Source organism: Macrosteles quadrilineatus, unplaced genomic scaffold (genome assembly GCF_028750875.1).
Source record: "Macrosteles quadrilineatus isolate MER2022 unplaced genomic scaffold, UCM_ALF_1.0 Scaffold_3__2_contigs__length_128488019, whole genome shotgun sequence".
NCBI lineage: Eukaryota > Metazoa > Arthropoda > Insecta > Hemiptera > Cicadellidae > Macrosteles > Macrosteles quadrilineatus.
Genome location: NW_026542596.1, coordinates 69,690,331 through 69,706,084, shown reverse-complemented (window position 1 = coordinate 69,706,084; position 15,754 = coordinate 69,690,331). Strand labels below are relative to the sequence as shown.

Here is a 15,754-nt window from a genome sequence, read left to right as displayed (position 1 = left end):
TAAGTGTTATACAGTAGGCCTACTGTACATTGTACTGTTTAACTAGAATGGCATTTTACAATAGATTTCTTTCTTTACAGAATCAAGTTGGTCCACAAGTCTTCGAGTCACTATTCGTCCTTGGGAATGTTATTGACGAAGCAAAAATTAATAGCAAAAAACAAAAAAAAATTACAGATTTCTTTGCAACTACATTACAGTAACTGAAAAATAAGCCGTAAATAAATATTGTACTGTAACGTGCTACTGTATAACTTTTTGTAATAAACAAATGAACTCTCATTAATTCGAATGGTCTATTTTTCTCCCGAAAAATCAAACTCTTGATAATTCAAAACTCTTGATAATTCAAATTTATATGCTTGGCCCGCCAATTTCGAATTATCAAGAGTCTACTGTACATAGAACAAATTTAAAAACAAAATACAGCTGTTTATAAAAAGAAACTCACTAGCTTTTTGGGAGTAAATATTAATGTTAGTAATATTCAGTAGGTTAAGACCAAGTTAAACAGTTAATCAGTTTTGTTGGAAGATCGAAAAATGCCTGAAGTTCAAAGAAGAAATATTGAAAACGGGAGGAGACAATTAATAATAAGGTATCTTATGCGTATAAGGAGAGTAGAGAAATAGAGGCCTGTTCTAACAGATGGGTATCCATCCAGATACATTCACTCGGTGAGATGAATAATATTGGCCAGTTCTGCTATGTAACTTACTTTGGAAGAGAAAAAATATACGAAGCACATAGTGTTGTCACGGTGGTAAAATAAACTTGCCTAATGTCAGATAAAATGAATGTATGCAAGAAATTTTTACTTATGACACTGACAGTTCGAGATATTTCAAAACATTTAGTGAAAACCATAATATTGCCTTGACTATGATAAGTTCAAGTAGTAAGATTATACCAAATCTTGGTGAACCTTATGTTTTTATTGTAAACTTTTGTATTACTTGCTATACTTCAATTGAGGAAAAGCACAAATGGATTGTTTACTTCTAGGTTATGTTGCCAGTTCCTCTGACAAACTTATACAAAGTTTTTTGACTTAATTCACCAACACAATCCAGACATTTCAAGTAAAAAATTAAAAGTTTTAAAAACTCATTTGCTATTGAAAATTTTAGTGACAATATTAGACATAAGTGAAGGAATTAGTGTTTATGTATTCAACGATCGAGTAGTTTCAGTCAAGTTTATTTTTATGATTCAGGAGAGGCAAATAATATACGCTGTTCAAAAAGAGAAAATGAAAATTGCTATGCAAATCTTATAGCTACAAGAGTTATCCAACCTATTTCAAAAAATGAATTCATACTTTCAAAACTTTGGGACAGGTAGGCCTATTAAGAGAAACCCCACTGAACAACGTGAGAACGTTCTGATGCGGGGCATATAGCCTACTGTGACTGACAGACAACACTTTAAAATACGGTAACCAACTTTCAATGGTGTCGCTGCTTTAGCCTAATCAAAGCAGATTATGGCTTTCCAGTTGATAACCCAGAGTTTGTGGGTAAAAAATGGAGCACTTAAATGGTTGATATCACTTCACTTTTCAGGATTCTCTACGGAGAAAATTGGTTTAATTAGGGGGATGTCTAGGCAACAGTTTTCTTCAATTCTCAATGCTGGAAAAACTTTGTTGCAACATGTTAGCTCTAATTGAAGCAGATCGTTTAGCATTCATTAGAAGTTATCAGTTAAACTGAGAGCAGAAATTATGTAGGTGAACCTTGACGTCGCAAATAGAGATATTTATAATTAGTTTCTAACAAGTGTTTAAACAACTCTAAGATGTAACTAGAATTACTCGAATTTAAGCATAACGTTTTCCTCGGCGTTATGTTTCATACTATGCGGCTCATTGAGCCGCACGGGTTCTCTAGTTGAATATATTTTAAAATCTAAACCTTTATTTTATGATTGCTGGAAAAATAAATTGCAACATGAACAACAAACTTACTTTGCGATCTGTTTCTGTGAATTTCCTAGCGAGATGTATATCTCTGCCGGTGAGACTACTTTCAGTAGTGCCACTTTTATCCGGTTGTCAATACTATAGTCAGGTTGCACACTTTGATTTCTCTTGACGGACATCTCTCGCCCCTTCTCAGAATCTTTTCTGGTCTTTTGATCTTTAGAATGATTAGATTTGGCCTTGGACACACCAGAACTCTGTAAAGTATAGATAAATTTAACATGGATGAAAGAGACCGGCAAGCAATCACACACTGTACCCAGGGTGCCAAACTAAGGAAATCCAACTGGCTAGTAAAGATTTTTTTTAAACAGAAATAGAGTTCAGCTTGATTACCTGCACATTTTTTAGTAAAGGGGCAAACACAAGGGGTGGGGTACATGGACAATACCTGACAATACATGGACAATAATTTCCCGGCTCCAGCAAACTTGAAGAGTAATTTTTAATTGTCTAGTTGGATTCTAACTAAAATATTAAAATTTGTCATATTTATTTAGTTTTTTGAGATTAAGAATCCCATTGACTTTAACTTTCCCAGGTAAACTAGATGGACTCAATTCCAAAATGCCACAATGCTTTAGAGGCCCAAACCTCATAAATGTCCGTTCAAATATACAATTCACTTCAGCTATGTTTGAATTACTATAAACCATGGCTGTCCCATGGTTTATAGTAAGTAATTCGAACATAAAATTATATATAATTCATAATTTAGGACTCGACCAATAATCAACCAAGCAAAGTCTGAAAACAAAAATTCAGAAGTTATTAGATGAAAAAAGGTTTTTGTTAAGTAATTTAAGATTTATTGCAAATAAATTTATATGAATATAAATTATATGGATGAAACATATAAAAGTACAGTAAAAGCCCGGTATGGCGCTTTCAATAATCCGGCATCAGTCTAAAGCCCCCCATAAACGGGCGAGCATGTTTGTGACGGTGTTGGCGACGAACATGCTCGCCCGAGCATGGGATTCATCGCAGCGAGCATGTTGGGCTCGGCGCTCGGCTCATTGACGACGGCTCGTTGACGAGCCCGAACACGAACATGCTCGCCCGTCTGTGGGAACGACTATATGTTCGAGAGCATGTTCGCCGCTGCAACTTGGGTAGAGATGATTCCATCCATGTAGCCGCTACTATGATTCCAGTTACACTCGTGGACTCATTACAAGTAACCATTCCGGTTCCAAACGATTACTTCGTTACCGCCATTACAAAGTAGCCGCAATAGAGAGATTGCACTTGTAATCATCATGGTGTAGTTACAGTAATAGATTTAGAATCAATGTTTTCAGAAGCTAAACAAATATTTATTTGTGTTTGTAACGCGATAAATACAAATTTAAATGAGTTTCCAAAATAGAGGGTTCATCAATTACAATATGTATATTACTACACAAATGTGTACAATCAATTCTGTAGTAATTTGTCACAGTTAAATAATTCTAAGAAAGGCTAGAATAAGCAAAACTACGAGAAATGTTAATGCACAACTATGGAATTTTAACCAACATTATTTTTAAACCATGACGGATGAATTTAATCCGATAACTTAAGGCCTGGCATAAACGGTCGATTTTTAGATCGGCCGATTACAAAATTGGCTAAAAATAAATCACCCCTGAGTTATGTCTAAGAAATAATGTGCATGTTGCAAAAAAAACTAAATTCTGTAATTGCAGCAAAAAAGCAGTAGGCTAAATAGGCCTACACACAACTTGACTGTCACAGAGCACAAGAGAAGCAAGAATAGGCCTAGGAACCGCTACCGAGCGACGAGCATGTTCGCGAACATGTTCACGAGCATGCTCGTCCGTCTCTTGGAAACGCCAAGCATGTTTGCGAGCATGCTCGTCCGTCTGTTGCCAACGCCGAGCATGTTCACGAACATGTTCGCCAACATGCTCGCGAACATGCTTGCCCGTGTATGGGGGGCTTTAAGCTCCAACAAAATGATTGTAGGTTAAGTGTAAGAAAGGGCCATGTGGCCTTTAACTAGAGGATTTTCATTTCATTTTGAAATTATTTTGACAGTTTTAAGCCATATTAGTGCCTTCAGCATTGGCACGAACGATCGGCAGATATTAGGAGCAGTTGGCAGTCAGAAGTAATCATTGAATTCGGGGCATTCAATTTTAGTAATATCTTTAGCTTTCTATATGAGTACTAGAATAAGAAAAAGCACCATTAAATAATCTAAATACAGAATAATCGCTCGCCCAGCCAACAATTTCCTTTACAGAATTTAAAATTAGCTGTACTTTTGCCTGTATATTGACAATTTTTAGAAGGCATTCAGTTATCCAGCATTTTTAATAATCCAGCACTGCAAAATAACCAAATGAAATGGATTCGCGAAAGTCTACTGAACATTTACCCACACAAGTCAATTTCAACAAACGAAAAAGTTATTTTAGAGTCAGCCAGGAAAATAGTTAGTTCAAAGTGAAAGGAGGCTCACAGTACTTACTAGGACACAATTTACACATTTATTTAGATTAATTTGTAATTTAAAACTTATTGCAGATTCTAGGTGAATTTACAGAGCAATTTAAACTTAAAACATTTTGAAAAACTTATTCTACTACATAATATATAATAATAAATAGATACCAGTTTAACACTTACCTCTGAGTAAGTTGATTTATTATCGGATGATTGAATCGCCTCGGGATCGCTAGGTAGAACGGCACAGGCATATTCAGCTTGAGCCGAGCTGCAAAATTATTACTCAAATATTTTCATATTTTTTTAATAAAATAAACCTCACTTAAGTAAGAGTCCTTGGAGCCTAGACATCCTACTCATAAAACAATTTAAAAATTTAACAGAAGATTTCTAATCTCAAAGTGCAGTAGGTATTTAAACTATAATTACTTAGGCCATCTTGAAATAATCCAAGATGGCCACTAGCCTCCAAGTACTCATAATATATTTAAAATCTTGATCCATACAAATAAAATAAAATAATTTGTTGACACAAATACATCGTTACATAAAATGCTTTTAGTCTCTTCCATAACAAATAATTAATTCTAATCTGTTTTAAAATAAATATTTATAATAAATATTTAATATACATAGATATTTGATGACCTTATCCAACCACAGTTGTTGGTATGACGACTAGTTTAGTTCCTTAGAAATTCATCAGGTTATTTTGTATGCAACCACATGATCAATGTATGAATACATTGTGGTATGTCAATAGATTCTTTAAAAGACTGTCACAAATCACAATAATTAAAACTTGGTTATGTCGATAAAATAATAAAATGGAATAAAAATTGATAACACTTATAAAACTGTAAAGGCTGAACAGCACTGTCTAATCACTCACTGCCATTGACTACAAAACTGACTGAATCATAATATTTCTTCTTCTCCCCAGTGCCACCTGAATTTCAGTTAGTTTTTTTCTTCTTATTTATAAAAATATTTGTGACAACATACATTTAAATAAAAAAAGTCAAACAAAAAATATCTTTTACTGTACTTTTTTTACTTATTTATTTTTAACCATAACTTATGCACTGGGTTTTGTTTTAATTTTCTTTTAGTTTAAGTTTAACAAATTTTCTATATTAGACAAACAAGAATTTAAAACAATATTTAAAAATCAAGAATTTGAAAAGAAAATTTAAAATCCTATTCAGAACTCAAAATTTAGTCGCACCTATCCTACAAACGTTTTAGGAGCGAGTTCATCTAGTAGTAGTATGTGGGACTATGCTACTCAAAGGCACCAGAATCAAATACCGTTTATCACCTGATGTCGTGAACCGCTAGGCCTAGGTCCTACTTACGTCTGTCCAGTAGATAGTGCGTGCCCTGTCTTCACCAGAGTACCACTAATGTTGATCTGTTTGTGAGGTAACGTGTCGTACAGGACCACACTGACAGGACTGTTCTCATTTCTCCCTACTTTCTCTACGTAAACACGCAACAGCTTGTCATTCACCAGCTTCTCAAAAGCTGCTTTGGCTGATGTCGGCCATCCCTGGGAGTGGCGTGGTTCGACTTCGTGGAGGGAACACTTCATAGCCTGCAATGACACAGAGTTATAAAGTAACTTTGCTTTTTAACAATCTTAGTGCTACGGTGTCCATCATAGTATGAGCCATCCAACAAGCCCGTCGACTTATTTGTTGGTTAACTTGTCAGTTCAATCCGAAAGCGTCAAATTATTGATTGCCGGTTCAATTGGAATTCTCACTGTGTTTTTTACATCTTATTATTTGGTTTATTCTTTCAGTTATAACGAGGCTTAATGAATCCAGTTACGTTTTTAATATTGAATTAGCACAGAGACAACAGATATTTTACAATTTCACGGGCCAAACTTGGACAAATGATATCTAGGTCCAGAATCAGTCTTGCTTGGATTCAAACCAGCGACCTTCAGATAATCACCCTATAACTATAGTCATTCCTTACAACTGTAATGGCCTTTGCAAATGTCTATCAACTTACCTGAGCTGCTGTCCTCAAAAACTTCTCTTCAAGTACTCGAATGTCATTGATGTTTACCATACTGATGTTGCCGTAGTCGACAAACTTAACCTGGACATTTCTGGCCTCTGGAGTATCAATTATGATCGCTCTGTACCAACAATCGTCTTCTTCAAACTTTGCTGCGACTGGCAATCCTACACACAAAATAGCGTCATCACTCCAAAATAATTTTATTTTTCTAAAATTTAATGTTTAAGAAAATGTTACGGATATAGAGGCTAATCCAGCCAGGTTGAAACAAGTAACTATCCCACATTTAATGGTAATTTTCTTAATCAATATGGCAAATATTGTTTTTCGTTTTGTAGAAGAATTGTTTACAGAAACTACATTAAATCCATTCAAATGAATTCATTACTGCATTAAAGCTACAATATCATCACTATGTATTCAATTTAATTAAAGAGCTAATCTACTATTTCATAGAATTGCATTGAGTGTAAAAAAAATAATAAGTAGGCTAAAACTCATGTAGTACATACAGTTGTCATTATAATTCTGAGTTAATGATGATTAATTCTGACTTAAAAACCTAAATGACGACATACCAATGACGGGTGTGAACACCTTAACACCTCTAGCTTTTCTGTTGTAGGTTTCATCAAGTTCATCTTTCAGCTTTTTAAGCACAGCTCCTGCATCTGTGATCTGTAAAATAAAATATCAGTATAAGAATGATTTTACAATGAAGTAAAGCAATTTTAGCCAAAGGCGTTTAATATTTTGACCATAAAGGTAACACAATTTTCATTTACTATTTCTGCAAGCAAAGCTCAATATCAATCCAAAATCATTGATGACAAGAAAAAGCATTGAGAGATAAACACGAGGAATATTTGTTAAATAAAAATTTCATTGAGAATATGTAAAGAATAAAAAGATTGCATTTAAATAAAAAATCTTTTTGAAAAACTTTGTTTTAACCATTTAAGTCAAAAAAAGCTCAAAGAAGAAAACATGTGAAAGACTAATTAAATACTAACCTTCTGTAGATAAAAATGTGTTGGCACATTGATATATGTCACTACTCCAGTAAAATCATCCTTCTCCTTCACTGGTATGTTTTTGTACGACTTAATTCTTGGGATTTCTTGCATCAGCTACAGAAATATATCAGGACAAGTTATAAATGAAAATGTCTATAGACAATCAATCATTTTATAGTTTCAAACCTCTATCACAATTACTAGTATCAAGTTCTATTTAACATAGATGGGATTCAAAATAGGAATGGACGAGATTGGATTTTTAGTTCGAGAAGAGACGAGACAAGATTTTTTATCTTATCTTATTAATATTATAAATGTGAAAGTTTGTGTGTTTGAAGTTCAATCACGCATAAACCACTGGACGGATTGGGCTGAAATTTGGCATGATGATAGCTTACTTTCCCGATTAACATATAGGCATATTCTTATCTCAAAAATCCTTTCGGGCTCCGCCCCAGTGGCTCTGTGATTACCCAACCCATGTTAACCTTATGAGTATTCATATTTAAAGGGAATTAAAGAATTTAGTCAGCTGTTTTAACTAAAAAAAAGTTGGTTCTATGATATGGAAAAGCATTAAAAAGTTATAAGATTTACCAACAGGGTGCAGCACTATATTTTTTTGCATTTATGAAAACAGCTAATTTGAACTAAGCAGCAACAAAAATCTGTGATTCACGATGAGAACTGTCAAGGTAGGATTGTTTACAGTTATGTTCATGAATAATTTGTGATATTTTGCGAATTGTTGATAATTTATTTTTCTCTATTGTTTAGATGAAGTGGTAGAACATTATGGCTATGGTAGATGTGTAACACTATAGAATACTGTAAATTTAAAAAAAAACAAATTTTATCAAACTGTGTCCTCCTTTATTGCAAACGCAAAGCTTGAGTATAACTGCAATAAGCATTTTATACTTATATTCCAACCCCGTACGAAGGACGGGTACTCTGCTACTTTCTCATAAAATTTCAAGACCAGATCGAGACGGGATTTCCCTTCTCATACACAACGGGAAATGCACGTTCAACATTTTTACCTGATTTTGTAACATTGTTAGATAACTGTTCAAATACAAAAATAATAATAATATGCAGGGATATTTAAAATCTTATATAAAAAAACATCAGCATAAAAAAAAGTATATTAATTACGCCTAACTTATTAAAATTCTTACGATTAAGAAACATGGCGATATCAGTTAGGATAGAGATAAACTTATCTTAAAATAAAATAAATCATAAAATAAAAGCAATATTAATTTGTATAAAATAGTTACTTGTTTTGGCTTTGTTTATAGTAGTAAAACGTGCCTCACACTGCTTAAAATTAACGAAACTACTCAAATGATAAAATAATTAAAGTAATATTTACATGTAAAGAATTAATAAAATAAGAACAGCTTCGCAAAGGAAACGCAACTACAACACGCTCCTGTATTGCTGGTATTGCATTGACTTTCTGCAGGCGTTTCAATTTTAATTTTTTTTAAATTCTCATCTCAAAAAAATCTTGATCAAAATGAAATCTCTTCTCGTAAAATGAGATTAAAAATTTCCCGAAAATTTCTAGACATTTCAAGACCTGACCAACCCCAATTCAAAATGTTCAATACCATAATTTGACAAAGCTATATTGTATTTAAGCCTTCTGTAATCATTTAAATATTATTGTTATTATAAATGTTATAAAAAATTAAACAGGGTATAAGCAATTTCCCATATAGAGAATAAGCTATTATCTTAGATCTTATTGGAAGACCTAGACCCGAGACCAGTTTACTTTTTTGTTCTGATGTCCCCAGTGGCCAAAAACACCATCTGTTTGAATTGACATAGGCCTAGATGTGTCTGTTAGCACTGTAACTAAGTGTTAAAATGATCCGATTTTTATAAAATTCAGTACAAACATGAAAATTTAAAATTTAGGTTTATTTGAACAAGTTCACGAACCAGCAATTATCTGACCATGGGAACAGGGTTTTATGGGGTGAAAATTGGTTCATGTCAAATTTAATCCTCAAAACATAGAATTTCTCTCTAAACCATTTTGTAGAGCTCAAAATTTAGTAAGGAATAAATTTAGTAGTAAAAAAAAAAACTTTTACACACGGTATAAGATAATAATGATGCTTCCGTTGCCACAGAGCAATTTATTTAGGTACAGGATTTTGCATCAACCACAAAAGACAGTGATAATGTTTCCCTGGCTTAGGAAGATATTCAGGATTTTGCAGTGACCCCAGATGACGACGATGATGGGTGGGAGATGATTACGATATTACCTTGAGTTTGGCTTGACTAAATTGATATGTTAAAAACAACAATAAAGGGATTCTGATACTGAATTACCTTGCAAGTAATGTTTAACATACCTTATACAATCCTCCGCCGAAATCTGCAGTACTGGCTACACGAGTTGCGTACCCATTGTATATTAGAGCATCAGTTAGAGAAGACCCTTCAAATTGAAGATGCACTTCATGAAGATTGTTTTTTATGTCAAATTTTCTTTCAATGTACATTGCCAAATCCTTACTGTGAACAAAACATATTTTCTTATGGTTGGTGTTGATACAGTAGTACGACAGACTGGTAGCTCAACTATTGTTCTGTACTGGCTCACCCCAAAAGTCTCATAAAAAACCACCAAAATAATTTTTATTCACATTCTTACAACTAACTTTGTGTAAATTATTATTAATTTAAAAAATTACTTAACTACACTCCTTTGAATCATATCAATCAGCTGGACGGACATAACTAAGATTTAATTCAGTTCAGTATATGTAAACTGTGTCTGGTTAAAAGTTTAGTTAGTACAGCCATTTGAAAACTTTTTTGATAAAATAAAAAAATTTGCCATCCGTGGGGACGATGTTCGGAATTTTTCTGTGATCGAAGATGTTCACAGTTTTGCTGAAACCACATAACACATTCTATATTTCACAGTGACTTCGGATGTACTTGATTTTGCAGTGACTCATCAAGACTGCAGAAGACCTTCACGATTTCACAGTGATATGGGGGGGGGGGGGAAATCAAGTGAAATACTAAGTAAAAGGTCAGTTTTCCTTGAATTAAACTTTTGATTCTACCATAGATTTCTTTATTGCCTTAAGAGAAGTGACAGCAGTTTTACTAAAAATGTGGGATATTTCAAACCTTTGAATTCTTTGTGACAGGACATTGATAAGATTGATTAATATCAAGAATAAGCGCTTTATTATCCAGAAGTTTGCATTGGACAAGGCAGTGAAGGACAATAGAGTATTAACTACTAAAACAAAAAAAACAGTACATGTACTCATAGCCAATTTTCTTTTGACACTCCAAAATAATTATTGGAGTTAGTTCTAGTACTGCATCACAATAACAGCTGTTTTTAGAAGATGATCAAAATAATCCAGCACTGCCAAAGTATCCAATGTTTGTTGTTGGTCATAAATGCTGCCGTATTATCAAGCATTTACTAAATATCTTACATCACCCACAGGTCAGAGGCTAAAACATGCAGTTCAAACATAATATCTACCCTACCTGCGCCATAACAGATGAAGAGAGAATAAAACATATTTACTTGTTAGTCATCTGTGAGAAGAGTTTTACAGCTTCACGTGACCAATTCCCTCCAATGGGAGTACAGCTGTTCAAGCTGCAGTGGATTGCTTGGTCTGGTATGGTGAAGTACTTCTCAGACATGGTCCGTATCCTGTGAAAAGTTATCAATCAACTAATCAATTACTTATTAAGATTGGGACGCCACTAGGTGCGTATTTTAACACAAATCCTATGAGTGATGGATGAGTGGCACGATCTTGTAGTCTTGTAGTGACTAAGGCCGACATGTTCCTTAGACCAGCTGTTAATTAATAGCCCATACAGCCAATGGCAACTAAGGGACCTACAGTTTATAGTGGAATCCGAACCACATTTTTGTCTTGTAATTAACAAATTGGTCTAATTATCAGGATAGCACTGCGGGTAGTCGTAGTACTCACTAGTACAGAGATTAGTCCACACCAGGGAGCATAACATCCACAGTGCATCTCTATAAATATCCACAATTCGTGACCTCCTAGTAGCTACATTACAGGACGACGCCACCGTCCCAGTCAACCAATCAATCAATCAATCAAATAAACATTCAACGTTCACATTATACATTGGGTAAGTTGCTGCGTCAAGACGGAGTTACAATAAGTACTGCAGCTGGAATTTAGATAGACTGGGTATAAGGATAGAATTATGGTTCATTGTTCAATCCTCGATACCAGAATACTTGGAACAGATCGGTTCAGTGCACAAACGTAATAAAAATAAAAATAATAATTTAATAGTGCACGGATATATTTGCTTATTTTAGTGGCTTTACATCACTTTCAAGACGTCTACCCATTTCCTACATATAAATGTGTCTTTATAATCTACTTTTGCCATAAAAATATGTGTAATATGCTCAAATTATTGTTATAATTGACAAAAAACCTTGAATTTCATCAAACATGAAATGTTCACCTTGACGGTTACAGAGTTGATAGACTAGGTTTGATTGGAAAGGGCTTAAATGCCTGAGAATTAAGGTGACAAAGGGCAGGATAAGCAGGCTTACCTTAAAAATTCTAGGCATCCCATTTCACTTAAGTATACAAAGAAAACACAAAGGGAACACTGAATGTTTCAAGGCCACTGGCTTCTTTCTCAACATTACCAGTCACAGTTCATTCTGGAAGTCTTTCACTGGTAAGAGAAGCAGTGTTGCCAACACATGTACCGATTCAAAATGAATGATCGATTGAAAAATTCAAATCAAACAGAAAACGCGCGAAGGCAAGGACCAACAACAGCCAATCACGTGAGCGCGGAGGAACACCAATTTGCTGACTTGTGTGGACGTCTTTCTAACGGTCACTTGGGATTATGCTCTGAGCCGCGATGTACGGAAATCTTAAATTCTCCTTTTCAATTCGCAAAACTCGCTTTTGGTAGTCGTAACGTGTATTTTGTCAAAGAATCAATTGTTCGATTTCCGGAGTGCATTGATATTTACACCGTGAAATAACATTTGCTAAAATACGAATTGATTAAGTAAACGAGTCTTTAAGTTCGACGTCGACCGGCAAAATTCGTCAGATTTGACCATTTTCGTAGAGCATACCCCAAGTACAGTGTCGTAATTATATGTTTATGTGTCGTCAAAATTGTCTTCTGTGTATGTAAGTAAATGTTTTGTGTAAATTGTATTTATATCATTAGGAGTAGCCAATCTGTCCACATTCATATTTATTTTGTTTAATCATGTTCCTTGCAGGTTTCATGTACTAGTGTGTAATTTCAGTCACATTGCTTTAAAGTTATTGTCGTTTACTTATTTTAAAATACATACTGTGATACATTTGTAGGTATTATCATATTAATAGTTTGGGTAAATCTTTATACCAGTTAAATTTCATATTGTAATTTTCTACTTAACTTCAATTTATATCGTTAGGATATCAGCTGTCTGTCACGTAAAACAGTTACAATTTGTTCTTGCTTAAATATTTGGGTTTGAAATCATTTCAAAAATACATAAAGAGATCTCTGAGAGTAATTGATTGGGTACAAATTCAGGTTTCAATCAGAGCATTGTCCCGGTTGAAGGTTAGGTTTCAATAAAGGCTATAAAGGTAGGCTTCCATTAACGCCATAAAAAGTCACATTATTAAATTAAATTAAACAAACGACTCAGTAGTCGTTTTGGTCCAGTTTGCCACTGAGCAACAAAGTGTGCTGTACACTGAACTACGAATAGCCCCTTTGCATATAAGATCAACTGGCCAGTTGTAGACAATACATTAATTTGGGAAGCCTGATAGCCTAAATCAGATTAAATAAATTAAATCTAGGTTCCCGAGGCTCTGCTGTCAAATCTCAGGAAAGAAAGTCAAAAAGGCCACAATCAATACTCTCTCATATTAAATTGAAGTGTAATTAGCAGGAACTTGAATATTATTAATTATAGCTGAAACTTGAATATTATTAATTAGCCTATAGCAGAAACTATATATTGATTATTTGTAATATTTGTAATATTTGAAGTGACAATACACATAGCTTATTCTTTCAACAATTTTGTTAATTCTCCTGTGTTAATCTTGTCAAGGTAATCGGCTTAACCGAACAATTACAATAAAGTATAATATCAGTAAATAGTCAATCAATACATAATTTATTACATACTAGTTCAATCAGTGTTTGACATTATCGTTTCAGTAATACAGAGTCATAGCCCTGGTTTAACAGAATTTCAACAAAAAGTGTATTTTGCATTCAGAGTGATTGGTATTTTTTATTACATCTTAAGAAGTGTTATATTTAAGATCATTGAAGGTACTTTCAGGAGGACATATCAGACCTCTCACGGTCCATAAATCGGGCTTCTGGGATATTTAATTACAGGGCCCACACTTAACATCTTTATTTCCACTGCGCAGCTCTGTGATTGTAACGTCCTCAGTAGTCTGACTAAATAAATTAAATTTCATTTTCAAACCCCACCAGGGGGCAACTTTTTATAATACTCACACCTGTATGGAATAGCCAAATTGTATTACATAAAGGTGTGAGGTGATTTTGGTTGATGGTTGATTTATTTTTCTTTACACACAATATGAATTTATAAATGAATATTTACAAATGAATACTGTCATTCGTAATTATTTACACAAGAGTCCAAGCCTGCTTAAGGTATGGCAAAGGGAAAGGAAATTGCTACAGGTATAAACCCAAAACAGCTATAATGAAAAATAATACAGTATTAATACATACAGTAAAGAACAAAAAAATATAAAATGTGCACATACATAGACAATATAAAACCAGTGATGATAATCGTCAAAAAGAGTGAATACAAATTAATAAAAATTGACCACATTGTAGAACATTTTACTTATTTTGGCTGAAAATCTGCCAAAATAAGAAACGATCTGAGATTGAGGTTTTGGGGCTCACTGAATTTGGTAAACATTTGACATGAAAGTTCCCATACAGGTGGGAGGGAAGGATCTTATTTTTTTATTAAAACAGCTGTTTAAATCTTGTATATTATGTATTGACATCTAATGCACAACTCCAATGACCATAGATCCTAGAATGAATTATAAATAATGATGATAAAAGAGAAATCATAGTATATAGAAAGAGGTGTGATTATTTTAAGTGAAAGAAATAACTATACATACTAATGTGACTTACGATTTCTTTGGCACTCGTGCAACATTTCCGTAGTCCACGTAGTACACTTCACACATGTCACCTTCTGTTCTAACAATACGGCCGCGATACCAACAGTTGTCTTGGGAATAGTGCACTAGATATACTCCGGCTGAAAAATATAATTAATAAAATATAGACCTGAATATGAATCATCGACCAAGTAACATTTGTTTGTGAATAAAAAGTAATTCTGAAAAAAAATCAATAACATTAAGTTTTAGATAATTTTAAGAATATTATAAGGAAGAAGAAGAAAGAATCTATATAATTAATACGCGACATGAAACTTTGTCGGTTGAACTCCTCCGCCATTTCTTAACCGATTTTATCCATTGACGTCTCATTTGAAAGAGCGTGTCGCGTAGATTTGCAAACTGACCTTACATTTTTGAAATCGTCCCTTGGGCTCTGCCCCAGTGGCTTTGAAAGTTCCCATGTTATCCTTATGGAGAACATAATTATTTACATTTTGATCAGCTGTATAATTTAATTGCTGTCATTTATTTTTCAATTCAATGAAACGCATTGAGTACATTTGTTTACTATTTGAGATTGTGTAAACATAACCCCAAGACGGATCGTGTTAGTATGGTTGTATCTCAATTTTGTGTATTTATCGTTGTTTTGTGTCGCTATGACGGATCGTGTTAACATGATTGTAACTTAAATTTGTGCGTTTATAGTTGATTTGTGTAGCTATAATTTGTTTATTTGTTGTTTTTCTTTTAAATACCTCCGACGCGACGACAACGAAACATAGACAGGAGGCGTAATCGTGATGATAACGACCGCAGCTACAGAACAGTTGCGCGTAATAGCACAGAAAACATACCATAGTAGTATGTTTTCTGTGGTAATAGGCTTAACTCATCACAGTCAGCACCTGACCCTGGACAATCTCAACTATTAGGTTACAAATGCGCCCTAACACTACCCCAAAAAGACTTTTCGTTCTCAATTGGCCCTCTATCAATGACCTGCGTTGCCTGTACAGCGA

General features: G+C 33.9%; 1 protein-coding gene across 1 annotated transcript in view; it reads right to left on the bottom strand.

Annotated features, from left to right (window-relative positions):
• LOC128989287 (RING finger protein 17-like) overlaps positions 1 to 15,754 on the bottom strand; it is a 199,596-nt gene that overhangs the window by 48,274 nt on the left and 135,568 nt on the right. The window contains exons 12-20 of the mRNA XM_054411166.1: positions 14,737 to 14,866; positions 11,081 to 11,212; positions 9,876 to 10,038; positions 7,492 to 7,608; positions 7,057 to 7,156; positions 6,467 to 6,642; positions 5,800 to 6,038; positions 4,622 to 4,709; positions 1,970 to 2,181 (exon numbers count right to left, since the gene is read on the bottom strand). Of these exons, the coding sequence (XP_054267141.1) occupies positions 1,970 to 2,181; positions 4,622 to 4,709; positions 5,800 to 6,038; positions 6,467 to 6,642; positions 7,057 to 7,156; positions 7,492 to 7,608; positions 9,876 to 10,038; positions 11,081 to 11,212; positions 14,737 to 14,866 (1,357 nt within the window). The remainder of the gene's footprint in view (positions 1 to 1,969; positions 2,182 to 4,621; positions 4,710 to 5,799; positions 6,039 to 6,466; positions 6,643 to 7,056; positions 7,157 to 7,491; positions 7,609 to 9,875; positions 10,039 to 11,080; positions 11,213 to 14,736; positions 14,867 to 15,754) is intronic.